The sequence below is a fragment of the Cibotium barometz genome, chromosome 10 (assembly GCF_041138505.1).
Source record: "Cibotium barometz isolate CiBa-2024 chromosome 10, ASM4113850v1, whole genome shotgun sequence".
NCBI lineage: Eukaryota > Viridiplantae > Streptophyta > Polypodiopsida > Cyatheales > Cibotiaceae > Cibotium > Cibotium barometz.
Window position 1 is genome coordinate 33184634 of NC_141055.1, and position 16045 is coordinate 33200678.

At 47.0% G+C, this 16045-nt stretch overlaps 1 protein-coding gene across 6 annotated transcripts in view; it reads left to right on the forward strand.

The window, feature by feature from the left end:
- The window catches only part of LOC147634804 (uncharacterized), a 135952-nt gene that overhangs the window by 42152 nt on the left and 77755 nt on the right, over nucleotides 1-16045 (forward strand). For all 6 annotated transcript variants that reach the window (XM_086803979.1, XM_086803980.1, XM_086803982.1 and 3 more), the window contains exon 2: nucleotides 6029-6127. In XM_086803979.1, the coding sequence (XP_086660105.1) occupies nucleotides 6029-6127 (99 nt within the window). The remainder of the gene's footprint in view (nucleotides 1-6028; nucleotides 6128-16045) is intronic.

A 16045-nucleotide genomic window follows, 5' to 3' on the forward strand; every position in this document is an offset into this window, starting at 1 on the left:
GCTTACTCGGACTGGGAGGCAGATTCGTGACAAAATCCATCGAAATATCTTGGAAAGGTCCCTCAAGAATATGCAAGGGTTGTAACAACCCTATCTTCTTTCCACGAGGAGCTTTCACCTTTTGACAAATATCAGAGTGTTGTACACATGAAAACACATCTCCCTTATCTTTGGCCAATAATATCGCTGTTCCAACTTCTCCAAAGTCGAATTCATGCCCCTATGACCACCAGTAATGGCGTCATGGGCGTCATGGAGAAGAGCTGCCCTGAACGACTTCATGCCACACAGTCGGCCTTTGTAGAAAAGCCAACCATTGCGTATCAAAAAGTGGCATGGTTCAGAACTTTCACATCCCCACCGGATCTCCTCGTGGAACGCTCCTGGTAACCGACTCGAAACCTGCAAACAAACAAACAACAAGGTGGTGTAGGCCTGACTCACCTCCCAACCATGACAGCCGTGGGCAAGCCCACAGTCTTGGCTGTCTCCACCGAGCCACGAGTTGAGCTAGCTAGGTTGATGTACCGACCAATCTCTACCCCGCGACGTCCCATACCGCCATGAAGCTACCCTCGTGGGCCTCGAGATTGTTGCCGGCCTCGGCTGCGTAAAGCAGGTGCACGTCTGCACTAGATCCAGGCTCCAGAACATAGAGCTCTCACAAATCTCGCGAGACTCTATATGACTAATGACTAACCTTGGCCACCCTTTTATAGGCTCTTGGCCGGTCATCGGGCGTCCACACTTGGACGCGTGCCCGTCCATACTTGGGTGCCCGCCCTTTAGTCTATCCCTAACTCAGCTTGCCAATCAGCCTGTCTAGCTCCAAGCTTCCCCAAACCTCGAAGCTAGTCTTGTGTGCGTGTAGCACACGGTAGATACACACTGTGCACATGACAGGGCAACCATAAAATTACGCACAAACTCTATGCCTTGAATAACTAACTTAGCACCTAGAGCTTCATACTTGACGCTCGTTGTTATGCCTGTGCTAAAACCCTCAACTTGCTTGTCCACTGAAGTCAGGACGAAGCGGGCACGCCGAGTGGCCTGTTCCGTGACCACGTCCTCTGTGCTGCTGGTGTCAAACAAGATGACGACTCTCTGGCCACCTATGTAGCCAAAGGTCTTGAGCAATTCGTTGTGCTCATACTCCTGGTCATGGACGTCCTACTGCTTATCTTCGAGCTCCTGGCTAATGATTGCTCCAACTGAAGCATTGGGATTTGAAGAAGCCAGTGGGGTCTGTGTGTGAGCTGTGTGAGCTGGGCTCACCACTGAAGCCGTGGAGGCTGAGGCGATGGTCTTTGGAGCGGTAGTCTTCTTAGGACACTCCCGAGAAGTGTGTCCTTTTGTATGACAAAAGAAACACCTACCCTCCTTCTTGTATTGAGCAATCTCCTTAGCACTCAACTTGCCACCGGTCTTACCTGCCTTTGCTTTCTGGTTTAGAGTAAGCTTGGGCGCATTGGTCGAGTTCTTGGAGCCAGAGGCTCCCATGCTTTGTCCTGGGGAAGACCCTGTCTGGTTTTGGCCTTTTCCTCCCGAGGTGGTAACCTTGGGAGTAGCCGACTGGGAAGTCTTGGGCTTCCCACCATTGTGCTTCATTTCAGCAGTCTGCGCAAGTGAGAGTGCGTCTTTGAAGGTGGCTGGCCTAAACATACGCACCTCCCACTGGATTTGCGTGTCCAGGCCATATAGGAATTGTCCTTTCTTGTCCGTATCAGATAAGCCTAATCGCAAACATAAGTTCAAAATTTTGTTGGCAAACTGAAGGACTAGTTGCGCGTTCTGACGTGCTCCTCTAAACTCGTCTTCGAGTCGCTCAAGGTAATGGGGCGGTAGAAACCGCTGCTTAAGGTCGCGGACAAACTCGTCCCAAACATAAGCTGCCATACTTAATTTGGTGTGGGCATGAGCCCACTGGGTCCACCAAGGAATGGCCTCACCTTCCAAGTACCAAATGGCTAAGATCACCCTGTCAGCATCATTCTTTCTAACTGCAGCAAAGTAAGCTTCAAACTGACGCAACCATGAATAAAGAGTTGTGGGGTCGAGTTTACCATTATACTTACTGAAATGATTTGAGGAAGCCGCTGGTGTCAGTCTTGCGTCCAAAGCCGCAAGGTATCACTCATGTTCCATGCGTCGCATGCTTTGTCTTCACGTTGTCGGATCTCCAATGCACGCATCTGCAACTCAAGCATTGAACTCGGCTGCGGTCGTGACCCTTCGAGAGAGTCCTTGTGTAGAGGATCTGGAATCTGGGAAACGAAAGGAGAGGGAGGAGGAGACGGAAAACGCAGAGCTGGAGAACGGATACGCTCTTCTAGAGCCAGTATCTGCGCCTTCTGCTCTTCCAACTTGGTACTCTGGTCTGCGAGCGATTGCTTGCATCATTTGTTGGAACATCTGTTTAACACTCATGCCCGATGCCCTAGCTGGATTGCTTGGTGCACTTTGGTCCCAAGGTTCTTGGTCTCTCTCGTCATCGAAGCTCGCCATAGCAAGAAAATGCAGCTCCTTTCCGAAGAGCAATCTGACCATGCACTGTGTGTGTGGGAGACTTCTGGAGGCTGAAAACCAACCGTCCTTCGAGGGAGAGGAGTCACTCCGAAAGGGGTGGTCCACCGGAGTCTGAAAACCAACCACACGAGCGAGAAAAAATTACTGGTTTCTTGCTGAATCTTTACACTTGAAGTAGGCTTTGATACCACTGTAACATGCGGAAACTTCGGGGGAGATCGGTAACTTCAATGCTTAGAAATCAATGCTTAGAAATCAGCACACTTGTCGCGATGAAAATAACGCACAAAACTGCATGTAGATGTGCAGAAAAATAGAGAGAGAGAGAGAGGGAGAAGAGGACACAGTATTGGGTCCCGAATACCCTCTGTAGGGCCCCCACCACGAATGGTGTATTTGCTTTTATTAGAATGATGCAAATCTGAAAATAAAAGACTGAACCTGAACCTTCTTGGCTGAGGAGAATCCTCTGCCCTTGACCTTCAATCCTTCACCCCTTTGTGTTAGCTTCTCCTTGGCTGTCCTGGCCCTTGAGTTAGCTTCAGCACCTAGATGAAATATGAGATGATTGGACTGAATTATACCTTGGGTATTTATACCCCTTCAGTACGCTGGTCGGCTGGCTAATATTCTCTCCACGACCTGTTTTATCAAGCATAAAATGCTGATATTCATGCGCATTCATACTGGGGCTGTCTGGCCACTTGCGCAGGCTACTGGACAGCCTGCTGGGCTCTGGCCGCCTGCAGTCCAGGCTGCCCAATGGGCTAGCCAACTGGTTGGGCTGGCCCAAGGCAAGTTGGCTGCTTGGCCAAGCCCTCTTGGGCTGGTGGGCAAGGGCCATGGGCCCCTTGGGGTGGCCTAAGGCCTACCCCCTGCCCAAACATGGGGTATAATCCCCTTTTTGGGGTAGCACTACTGGATGCCCCCTTTTTCATGCAAATCCTACCTGACTACACAGCGGTTTGGCATTCAGTGTCATACCAGATACACAGAACAACATTCTAGAGGGAGACTCTCAGCGCGGATTGGCAGTGATTCATGTGCAGGACAATGCACACTTGACCTCGGACGATTGGAGTGGAACCTTGGCTGACTCGTCCCAGATTGGGCTCACATGGGACTAGTTTTCCACCCCAGGTCGTGCACCTTCTGTACAGATATGTCTACATGGCATCCAAGTGCGGGATGCACGTGACAACTGATTCCTCTTCCAATAGGAGGGAGCTTAGGTCATCAAAATCTGAAAGATTGATAGTGACTTGGCATCGCAAAGCTCTGGCAACCATATTTGTCCCATCAAGCTTGTCCTCCTTTGTCGTACACGGGGGAGCCACTGCTGCAAGAAAACCTCTTGAAAACACCACTGTTGCAAGAAAACCGCTTGAAAACCTCAAATCTCAACACTCCAAGACTTCTTTCAAGCACATCCAACGGATAAGAGCACGAGGACCAATCAGCCCCCTCAGAAAACTGAGGAAAGAAGGGGCTGAACAGCAGCAAAACGCACCAGAAAGCATCCACCAAAAGGGGAGGGAAGCCGGGGAAGAAGAGGATCCATCGAAGCCACTTGTCGGGCCGCACCACATGCAAACACACCACCCTCCAGGGCTGTCTTTGCTGCAAAAATCATACCAAACACCACCAACCGCTGTAGAAACTGCTTGAAGAAGGAAAAAAAGGTAGCCCACCAAGGTTGCACCGTGAAGTCTTGCAGATGATGCAGGGGCAGGAGCACGGCAAGATGAAAAAACGTTGATGAGGAAGAGGCTCTTGATGAATAAAATGCAGCCACCAAAAGCACGCAGCCCACCAATCAGCAATGCAGCCCCCCTCTAGGTTGCGCCTTGACTCTGCAAAAAAAGCGTAGGGCAGGAGCACCAAGAGAAGAAAATGCTGATGAAGAACGGAGTGCAGGAGAAGAAAATGCCAACCGTTTTTGACCTACAAAATAATGTCAAAAACAGCAACCTAGATCCCCCAGAGGCATGTCGTAGGAGATCTTTAGCATGATTGGGGTGAAACAGGGCTGCCCTCTCTCCTAGAGAGTGTTTGAGCTTCGCGTATATGAGATTTCCAATTTCATTCATAGGTTGAGAGGGGCAAGTTCTCCACTGGCACAGTACAAGAAGGCTCTGAGGTTTTTTGAAGAGATGGAAAGAGAGGGTGTTGAACCGGACAGAATCACGTTCAACTCTTTGATTGCTGTCTGCAGCAGGGGGAATTTATGGGAAGCAGCCCAGAAAACCTTTGAGGAAATGCAGAGGCGGGGCATTACTCAACCAAGTGGCTATAGAGACTTCTTGATGCAATACATGTATTTAGTGTGAGTAGTGTGACCTTACAGTGAACCTTGTCAAGACTAAGGTGATTTTTTTCAATATTTACATGCAATGGCATCCGTACATCACTTTCCATCCACAGGGGATTCTGAGGATATAGCCACATCTTATGTTTATCTGGGGGTTACTTTCACCATGTGCCTGTCAGCCTGAGGCTAGGTTTATTGGGGGATATGGAATCTTGGCTCACTTGAGAGACGATACTTCTAGACACACTTCCAGGAACCGAGTATTAAGGGATACTTTTTTGACGCCCTAGTGACTTTAGCAGTGATGTATGGGGCCTCCTTTTGGGACCAGCTACTTGAAGACGATCGGTGGAGGATTGAACCTCGTTTCATCATTCTTGTGGTATTGGATGCATTTTTCTAGATGGTGATGTTTTCATACCGTGTCTGCACCCTGGACACAGATGCAAACTTCGGAGGATTGCACAGGAGTCATCTCGTTTGGTAGAGTAGGGACATGATAGAGTGTGGTATGCTAGAGTCACTCGCCAGGTTGTCACACAAGGGCTTCGCATGAACCCCTTGCCACCCTTCTGTACGGTGTTCCTCCATCCAGTCCTCCATAGAGGAAAGTCAGCAGATCTATTCCTCCCTACCAATGCCCGTTGCTATGCCCATCTCCACTATGAGGCGGTGAGATGAGACTTGAAACTACCAATCACGATCTGCATGGCATGTGACATGTGCCTGTGCACATATCAGGGCCTCTAGATAAGTCCATCCGCAGTGCTTAGCAGAAAGTGATCTCCGTAAAACTGCATCTTCAAGGGTATCTCAAGGGACCCAAAACACGTAGTGTTTGCAAGGGAAGGAGATCACAACAAATAAACCGATTAACATATTGATGAGCAAGGTGAAGAGAGCTCTTGATGTACTTGTACTCATAGGGTTATCATTGCACGAGTAGCTAGTTTTTTTTTCCTTTATGACTAAGTATTCTCATGGACTCATTGTACTGTTTTTTTGGTCTCATAGACCTAGTTGGTCTTTTGAAGACATCAATATTACTCACTTTCTTTTTTTCTAGTTAAGTTTTTAGCTTCAGATGAATGGCATATATTGAGTTTTCAAAAGATTTATACTAAATCCTTGTTTTTGATAACACAGTTCAAAAGATTTATACTGAAATCATTCTTTTTGATGACATAGAGTTCAAAAGAAGGGGAATTAAAGCATCCAAAACTACAAAATCGAGGGTACAAAAATGCTGAGCTCAGAATGAAAATGAAAGCTGATATGATAGCAAAGGTATTGGATGAATGCTTTACATTTGATCATTTTTTCCAAGTTGATGCTTTTTAATATTTGAACTTCATGTTCTTAATGTAAATTGTGACTTTTTCCTAAAGCTTTAATTTTTGATTTCCTAATAAAATAGTACTCTCATGATCTATTCCATTCAAATTGCGCAATTGAGGGGGTCATGGGAACTGATATAAGAAATTCTCATGTAGGTGATAAGAATAGTAGGGCTTTAACTGATTGGCATGACGCTCTGACATCCTTACTCCTTCACTAGGTAAAGGAGCATACAAAGACAATACTGACAACCTTTTTAGCTGAGGTAACCTTCCCTTTAGGCCACCAACCTATGAGGGAGGACCCCCTTCAGTTTTAGCCTTTAGGTCTCACTTGGGAGTTTTGATTCCTCCAAAAATTCATCCACATTAAGAACAAAATCAAAGTCTCAAAGATGCAGTCATGCTAACATGCAAGAAAGAAACGCCACCAAATTGGAGCTAGCTATATGGGTTGCTTGCAGTTCAAAAGAAAAACAACATAGAGCGTATTATGTTGTGATCATTCGTTGAAGTATATTTTCACTCAACCGGTTATGAATTCATGACAAGGATTATGGGTGGAGTATTTGGCAAACTTTTATATGCTATTGAATATGTTCTTGGTCTCTCTAATGTGTTTGTCCAGAATGTCTCATGCTTTAGCAATGGCGATTTCAATAGTTCAAATCGACATTCTAGCAACTTTTAAAGATCAATATGCAGATGATTGAGACTTCGCAAATGCTTTTCAAGTGATTACGACTCGAGGGTCTAGTCCTTGTGAGTTGAAGATTTATGCAGCTTTTTCTCTCGTCAAATGCTTTTCAAGTGATTACGACTCGAGGGTCTAGTCCTTGTGAGTTGAAGATTTATGCAGCTTTTTCTCTCGTCAATGGATTACTTCATTATTAGGATCTCATTTGTGACACTCGTAAAGCAAGTTTGAGGAGATACATGGGCTGTATATCTAGTCACCTCCCCTAACCGGAGTACACCTCGTAACCCGCTGCATGAGAATTTTTTTCCATGGCTTCGTGCCATGAAGAATTCCTCTAACAATCAAAAAGCAACTCCTTACATTGCACCTCTGGGTCTATGATGTTCAAAACCCCCTCTTGCTTGGGTAGAATAATGGTTTACTCTAGCCCTCGTGTGTACTGTGCCATCTAATCTTGACCAAAGAAAATTCTGAATGAGGCGATGCAACTGGCCATGCATCCCCTATGAAGAACCCAACAAGAAGTGACAAACTGAGCAATGGCCAGCAGCACTTGGTTAACCACAAAGGCTCTAGATGCCAAATCAAACTTCTTGCCACTCCAACGCCGAAGTTTGCTTTTAATGCTCATGAGCACAAGCACAAACTGATGTGCTAGGGAGATGTCAATGCCAAGGTATCTGGCAGTGCATCCTCTCTCAATCCAAGTGAACCCCACATCCACACCCCAAGAGAATCATTGATCCAAAATCCCATAGACTTGTGCCAAGCTCCTGCAACCAAACAAAAAGCCTCCAAGGCTGTCTGGAAGGCACAAAGACATGCATTTGAGTATGCCAAAAACATCGGAGTATCATCTGCTAGCTGCGAGTTGTCACATGCACTCTGCACTGTAGTGCATGGTGACAAACTGGCTCATCATCATCAGCACAACATTGTATCAGTATTAGTACCTTTCACGATGATATTTGTCATATGCCGTGACCCCATTGTAATCCTTAGTCCAGGATAAGTCAAGCACGAGCTAAGTAGGTCATTCTCAGCCTTAGATAGTCAGTCAGTCGGAAGTCCCTTAACCCACTTGAAGAGACGCATTCATGCATGTAGAGTTAGTAGAAACCTTAGGGTTTGCATTAGAAAGCACTCTGCATATTGCATAGCATTCATTCATTGCATCTAGACCATTGCAGAAGCCCCATATATCATCTAGTATTTTTCAGAATATTTACTAGGAAATTTTTTGGTATTTTTCCCACAATTTCCAGCATTTTATACATCATTTATGTATTTTATGTGGACATGAGCAGTCGGCCAGCCGTGTAGCCAGCCGACTAGCTAAATAGCTAAGCATGGTATTCATTCATTCATTCATCATATTTAGCATAGAGCATTCAAGCGCTTGGAGCCTTCAGCACAAGGAGCATACATAGAGCGGTTGCAGTTTCCAGCGCTAATACCTCAGCGTTTTTCTCCTACAGCCCTAGGCGCATCAACGCATGAGCATTTTGCTCTTGCATCAGCAAAACGCATCAGTTTCAGCATTCAACCAGCAGTCCACCTTGCGTTTTCTGCATTCATACCAGTTTTCAGCATTCATCATCTCATCGTTTTGCTCCAGCCACTTGGTGAAGGTAAAACACAGCATTCATAGTCATTTACAGCATTCATACTCAGTCTAGAACAGTCCCAAACAGCCCCTCTCTCAGCCTCAGCTTTGCATCCCCTTCTCACTCCATTGGGAAGAGTGCATAGGCACGAGATTGGACATCTTTGGTGCCTCTATAGCAGTGTACAGTTCAGCCCAACTCTTGGTCTTCAGAAGTCTTGCGTTTGGCTTATCGTCAGTCACACCGTCACTCTCTTCAAAGATAATAAAGCAAATCCCATCTTGGTAACGAGGTAGGGGGCCCTTCAGTGGGTAATTCGGGACTCCATACGGTGTACAGTTCTCATCTCTCTCTCTCAAATCTCTTAAAAGTTTGAAGTCTTAAAGAGGATTGCTAAACTCGCGAAACTCAGGATACAGAAGACGGTGTGAGCATTTGTGTGACAGGATCCTCCAATACGAATACTTCTGCTGCATGTTACATTGGTATCAGATTCTGCTTGTCCACACACACCGTATCCTAGCGTGAGGGCATCCTTGGATGGTCAAATTGCATTCCGGCACGACCACCCACTTCAGCATCATGTCGATAGAGGAGAGTACCCATTAGCCGGAAAAAGTCTCCCTCGACAAAGACCTTGCTCTTCCGACTACAGCAGAGACCATAGCTCTTCTTGGAGCTCAGAACCAGCTGCTCATGGAGCGTCTCCAACTCTTTGAGGGAACATCAGCACGTCCTCCGCCTCCAGTAGTCCCTGACTACATCTCCCTCTTCTCTCAGATGGAACAACAAAGAAGAGAAGACGAGGCCAGAGGGAGAGAAGAAAAAGCTGAAGTAGAAGCAACGAAGACCGGCATCAGACTGAACTCGCCGCTCAGGAGCACCAACGAGAGCTCGATCGAGAACGTATGTTACTTGAGCACCAAAGGGAAAAGGAGGCCATTCCTCTTAGATACCAGCACCTCTCTTTAGCTTCCTCCGCCTCAGGTGCCACTAGCCAGCAGTCCGCATCAACTACCGTCATTCGCAGTCAACCAAATTTCAGTAAGTATGATGGTAAGTGTGATCATTTAGCAGTTAATCAGTTCATTCATCAATTTACTGTTGATTTTCCATTAGCTAGGATCACAGATCCTTAGGATAGAGTCCACGTAGCGGCTCCCCATCTCACTGGTGAGGCAGTCACTTGGTGGCAACATTGGTCTGATCTTTATACAGACCACACCACAGGTGTTACAGCTTTTGACTGGGATACCTTTGTCCATGACATGAAAACCAGATTCCTCCCGCCATAGTACATGACCGGTCTGGCAGATAAGTTCTATGGACTCAGACAGATCGGATCCCCAGTGCTTCAGTTTTCCGGCAAGGTTATTACTTTAGCACAACAGTTAGGGCTATCTGCGCAGGCCAAGATGGAGCAATTCATTCGTGGATTGGATCCTAACACCGGTTCACAGTTCGCAACTTTGAACCCAATACATATGACCGGGCTTTGACTCTCGCTCAGAATGAAGAAATGACGATGAACGGAGGCAAGCCCAAGCAGTCATCCCAGTCCAATAACAAACCCCAGCAGCAGCAATTTATTGCAGAGCCAGGGAAAGGTAATGCATCTTCTAAAGATGCTAAGAAGGACGGCAGTAATAGCTTTAGTTCAGGGGGTAAGAAAGATAAAGAATCTAAGCCTAAGAAAACCCCCATGAAAAGGCTAAAGCAAGCATTACTGGAGGTTATCTTCCTTCAGAGGAGCAAAAGAAGTATCAGTCAGAAAACATATGTTTTTTTTGTCACATCATAGGGCATGGTAAGAAGGATTGCCACAAATGGCAAGCGGAACAAGCTGCCAAAGCCCCTTCTGCCACAGTTGCCACAGCATCCCCAGCTACTCCAGCCCCACCTACTACCACCAATGCGGTTCAACTTTTACCTTCTATGCATCCTATGCCATCCGTGGTATTTGATGCTAAGCAGGAGGGTGAGAGCGATACTGCACAGAAAAGCCTCATCCGAGCTTATGGCTCTTTCAAGGGCCGATAGTTTGTAGTCCTCTTCGATATGGGTAGCTCTGAGGATGCCATCTCTCTCCATTTGGCTAAAAAAATGAGCTGCACATTAGTCCCATATCATCTAGATGTGGACGGGTTTACACCTGGTCTCCGCACCCACATTTCTCAGAAGGCACAACAATTTGCCTTTGACGTTCAGAAGGCCTCACTCCAACGAGATTTCATTGTCTCGCCTTTGTTGGGGTGACACGATCTTAGGAATTTAGTGGTTCCGTCAGTATGAGCCTATCTCGATTGGGGTCAGGACACTTTCACTATCTGTAAAGGTTTTCTTGATCCTGTCATGATTCGTGGGGATAGAAGCGTTCTTGGTATCCCATTGATTTCGCATCTCCAGGCCCGACGAGCTATCCGCAAGGGAGCAGAAAGAGCACGACTTTATGTTCGTGCTCGAACAACCTCTACCTCATCGGTAGCATCCATCTCATCTTCTGCCCCTCAGTTAGCAGACCTCCAGTCCAGACATCAGGACATTATGCTTAGGGACGATCTCCCGCCCAGTCTCCCACCCTCTCGCCCCGAGGACCATCACATTGATTTGATCCCTGGATCGGATCCTCCTAGCAAGTTTCCCTCTTGTCTTTCCAAGACTTTCAAAGGCAAGCTAGAACAGCAGTCAGTTCTTAAACATTTGAAACCTGTTTCTTATGGACGCAGTTTCAGTCACCACAGACCATCAACCAATTAAGTGGCTCCCGACGATGCCAAGTGCGTAGTGGAGTGATCAACACACTACACAGGGTCAGCTCTTCCACTAGTTTTGAGGAATGATGAAGTACATTCCTGGTCAGCATAACCCAATAGCAGATGTTCTTAGTAGAAAGACCAGGATCCAGACCAATCAGGAGTCTACCATTTTCAACATTTCTGGAAAAGACTTAAATAGCATAGAAGATTAGTATGTCGATTCCGTAGAGTTTGGTACTCAACCCAGTTTGGCCCTCAATTTTGAGCCTGGCCATTACTCAGTTCACAGACAGGTAAGTAAGTTTAGACGAGATGTCCACTTCAAGGAAGGAGATCGGGTCTATCTGCGTGTCATGAAACAAAGATTGAAACAAGTGGGCAAACGTTGTCCCAAGCTTTCATTCCGTAGTTTTGGACCTTTTCCCAATAGTTACAAATCTAAGTGATGTCTCCATGAAGTTAAAATTGCATAACAGTTAGACGATGCATGATGTTTTCCATGTTTCTTGGCTAAAACCATATGTTGGACCAGAAGTGTTTGATGTTTCAGATGAACAACAACTAGACGTGGTAGACGAAGCCGAAGTCATCGAGAGCCCGAGCAGATCCTTCTTCATCGTTGGAAGCATGGTTCCCGTCAACGGATACGCGAGTTCTATACGAAATTCCGAGATCGAGGTACACACGAAGCCGTATGGCTAGACGAGGAGTTCTTTCAAGAGTAACCCCAATTGTTGGTGGACTACTTGGAAGCCATGAACCTGCCGCCAAGCTAAGCAGGAGGGAATGTCACATGCACTTTGCATTGTAGTGCATGGTGACATACTGGCTCATCATCATCAGCACAACATTGTATCAGTATTAGTACCTTTCAGGATGATATTTGTCGTACGCCATGACCCCATTGTAATCCTCAGTCCAGGATAAGTCAGGCACGAGCTAAGTAGGTCATTCTCAGCCTTAGAGAGTCAGTTAGTCAGTCTAAGTCCCTTAACCCACTTGAAGAGATGCATTCATGCATGTAGAGTTAGTAGAAACCTTAGGGTTTGCATTAGAAAGCACTCTGCATATTGCATAGCATTCATTCATTGCATCTAGACCATTGCAGAAGCCCCATATATCATCTAGTATTTATTTGAATAGGAAATTTTTGGTATTTTTCTCACAATTTCAAGCATTGTATACATCATTTATGTATTTTATGTGGACATGAGCAATCCGCCAGCCGTGTAGCCAGCCGACTAGCTCATTTGGCCCATATAAATAGCTAAACATGGTATTCATTCATTCATTCATCATATTCAGCATAGAGCATTCAAGCGCTTGGAGCCTTCAGCACAAGGAGCATACATAGAGCGGTTGCAGTTTCCAGCCCTAATACCTCAGCGTTTTTCTCCTCCAGCCCTAGGCGCATCAACGCATGAGCATTCAGCCCCTGCATCAGCAAAACGCATCAGTTTCAGCATTCAACCAGCAGTCCACCTTGCGTTTTTTGCATCCATACAGTTTTTAGCATTCATCATCTCATCGTTTTTCTCCAGCCACTTGGTGAAGGTAAAACGCAGCATTCATAATCATTTACAGCATTCATACTCAGTCTAGAACAGTCCCAAACAGCCCCTCTCTTAGCCTCAGCTTTGCATCCCCTTCTCACTCCATTGGGAAGAGTGCATAGGCTCGAGATTGGACATCCTTGTGCTTCTAAAGCAGTGTACAGTTCAGTCCAACTATTGGTCTTCAGAGGTCTTGTGTTTGGCTTATCGTCAGTCACACCGTCAGTCTCTTCAAAAATACTATCTCGGTAACGGGATAGGGGGCCCTTCAGTGGGTAATTCGGGACCCCATACGGTGTACAATTCTCATCTCTCTCTCTCTCTCTCAAATCTCTTAAAAGTTTGAAGTCTTAAAGTGGATTGCTAAACTCGCGAAACTCAGGATACAGAAGATGGTGTGAGCATTTGTGTGACAGGATCCTCCAATACGAATACTTCTGCTTCATGTTACATGTGTCCAATAATTCTTCCTCGCTACATAGAGGCAAACTGTTGCCCGAGACTCTTGGGGTAGTCTGGATAACCTGCTCATAGCCTCCGCTACTAGGAGGTATGGTAAGGGAGGTAGGGGGCATCCTTGCTGCACCGAGCGGGAAATTTGAAAACGCTTATCACGTCTCCCTCATGTTGAATTGTTATATGGGCCTCCCTATATAGGCATGAGACCCCTTTGATCCAGTCCTTGGAAAACCCCATATGTGCCATTGTGCCTTTCGGGAAGTCCCAATCCACTCTATTGTATGCTTTTTCAAAGTCCAGGAGGAGGATGGCAGGGGCTTGCTGGCTAGATTTAGTCCACTCCACGGCTTCCCAGAATGAGAAGATGTTATCAAATATACTCCTTCCTTGGAGAATCCCAATTTGTGTGTCATGAATAACCCTTTGAAGAACAGGCTGTAACCTCATATTTGATGCCTCTTCTAAGATTTTATATGCAAATCCAAGTAAAGTGATGGGCCTCCACTGCTTGATGTTGGTGGATAAGACCATCCACCGTGAGAAAGGGGGGCATTATACCTATGCACCACATCGCCTGTAAGGCAACAATGACCTTGTCCCCAATCTCTGAATGAAAAAGGATGGGAAGAGACCATCATCCCCTGGGCATTTTCCTTTCGAAAGAGCTTGCAATGCATGTCTTAGCTCATCTTTCGAGAAATTGGCATCCAATTGTTGGTGTTGGACTCTCACACACACACACAGAAACCTGCACATTAGGGTTAGGTGCAGGAAGAAGAAGCTCACACAGAAATGAGAGAGAGAGAGAGAGAGAGAGAGAGAGAGAGAGAGAGACAACCAAAAGTGTGGTAGCCACAAAATGCAAGTCAACCCTTGCATGTGTGTTACATCCATATAATATAGAAGTACAAAACATTATATGTAGAGTGTCCTTTCACACTTGATATCCAAGGGGAAAAACAACATGGGAAAAAGTGCCCTTGGTTAAGCCCTGTTCACACATAGCACTATCATAAGTGAGCATATGCCTACAAATCCCCCCTGTAGTGAAAGTGTGAACCTGTACAAGGTAGCAGATCACTCTCTGTATGAGAGTAAGCCCAAAGCTTTGCGGAAAGCTTTAAACTTTTCTTGAGGTAAAGCCTTTGTGAATAGATCTGCAACATTATCCTGTGTAGGGTAGTAAGATAAACTGATCTCCCCTGCATGTAACCTCTCTCTGACATAGTGATAATGAATCTCAATGTGCTTGGTACGTGCATGAAATACGGGATTTCATGCCATGGCCATAGCACTCTGGCTATCAGTGAGAATGGTGGTGGGTGTCTGTTGACACTCACGAAGATCAACCAATAATCTCCTCAACCATACACAATCTACTGTAGCTGTGAAGACTGCCCTGTACTTAGCCTCACAAGTAGATGTGGCAACAGTGGGTTTTTTTTTTTTCCGAGAAAAGATCCTTTCATTAGTTATGTAAAAACGCCCGTAGGGCTACAAAAGATCTCTCCTGCTCCTAAGAGAGAGAAGAGCAGTGAATACATCATGGCAGCCCGGGAGACTCTCCCTAGGTGCTGTAAAGTACAAGCATCAGTATAAAGAACTGAGCGGCTAAATCATACAATAGGGGGGGGGAAGAGCCAAACAGGTGGCCTGTAGTGCCAACGGGGGGATCCCGTGTGTAGGGTGTAGAACGGGCCGCAGCGCCAAGTGGCGTGAAAGGCCTGGCGCCGTAAGATCGCCTCATCCGAGTCTCCCCGGATGCGGTCGTACTGTCCTCGCAGGGTGTGGATCAACTCCTGCCAAATCCCCCGAACAGTCTCTGCTGGTGGCTCTAATCTCCCCTCAAAGGCCGTAAAGCACCGGGCCCTCCAGGTGAACCAGATGGTGAGGCTGCTGAGGAGCTCCCATCGTAAATCCCTCTCCTGTGTCCAGCTGGCGGACGAGAAATCCGGTGCCGGAACCAGGCGAGGCTGGCCCCTAATAAATCTGATGGCCTGACTGCCCTGCTCCATCTCATAGCCCATAGCAGGCCCTGACGAAGTCGACCAAGCAGCGGCACCCCACGTAAACATACCCTCTGGAGAGAGGGGGGCCAGAATACGCAGCATCCGCAGCCAAATCTGCTGTGCCTGAGGGCAGTCCCAAAGGCAATGTCTCTGTGTCTCCATAGGGTGGCCGCATCGGACGCAGGCCGCTGGAAGACCGCTGTAAACAAGCCAAGTGCCAACTGCTCAGCCCCTGTGGGCGACCAGCCACTGAAAAGCCGAGATCCTGCGGGCCTGTCGACTAGCCCAGAGCCGAGCCCAGAAATCCTCCAGGAACTCCTGTGAAAGTCCCTGCAATCGCCAATGCCCCGCTGCCGCTGGAGAAACCGTCCTCCTCGCCGTCAAAATATGCCGTCCCAGCCGAACAGTATACTGGAAAAAAGTGATCTCTGTGGCCTCAAGGGATGCATAAGGATCATGCCACTCGTACTCCCCGGGGTCCCACTGTAGCCGGGCCAAGGGGCGCGCTGCATAAGCCCATATGCGCCAATCCGGGAGCACATCAGCAGGGTCGGGGTCAATATGCCACTTCCGAGAAGCGGCAGCCACTACCCGAATCCTCTGAAAGGTGCACTCTGCAACCAAAGGCGACTCCACCTCCACTCTCTGGAGTCTGCTCTCATCCTGAATCTCATAATAAAGGCATCTGGGCCTGTCGACTAGCCCAGAGCCGAGCCCAGAAATCCTCCAGGAACTCCTGTGAAAGTCCCTGCAATCGCCAATGCCCCGCTGCCGCTGGAGAAAC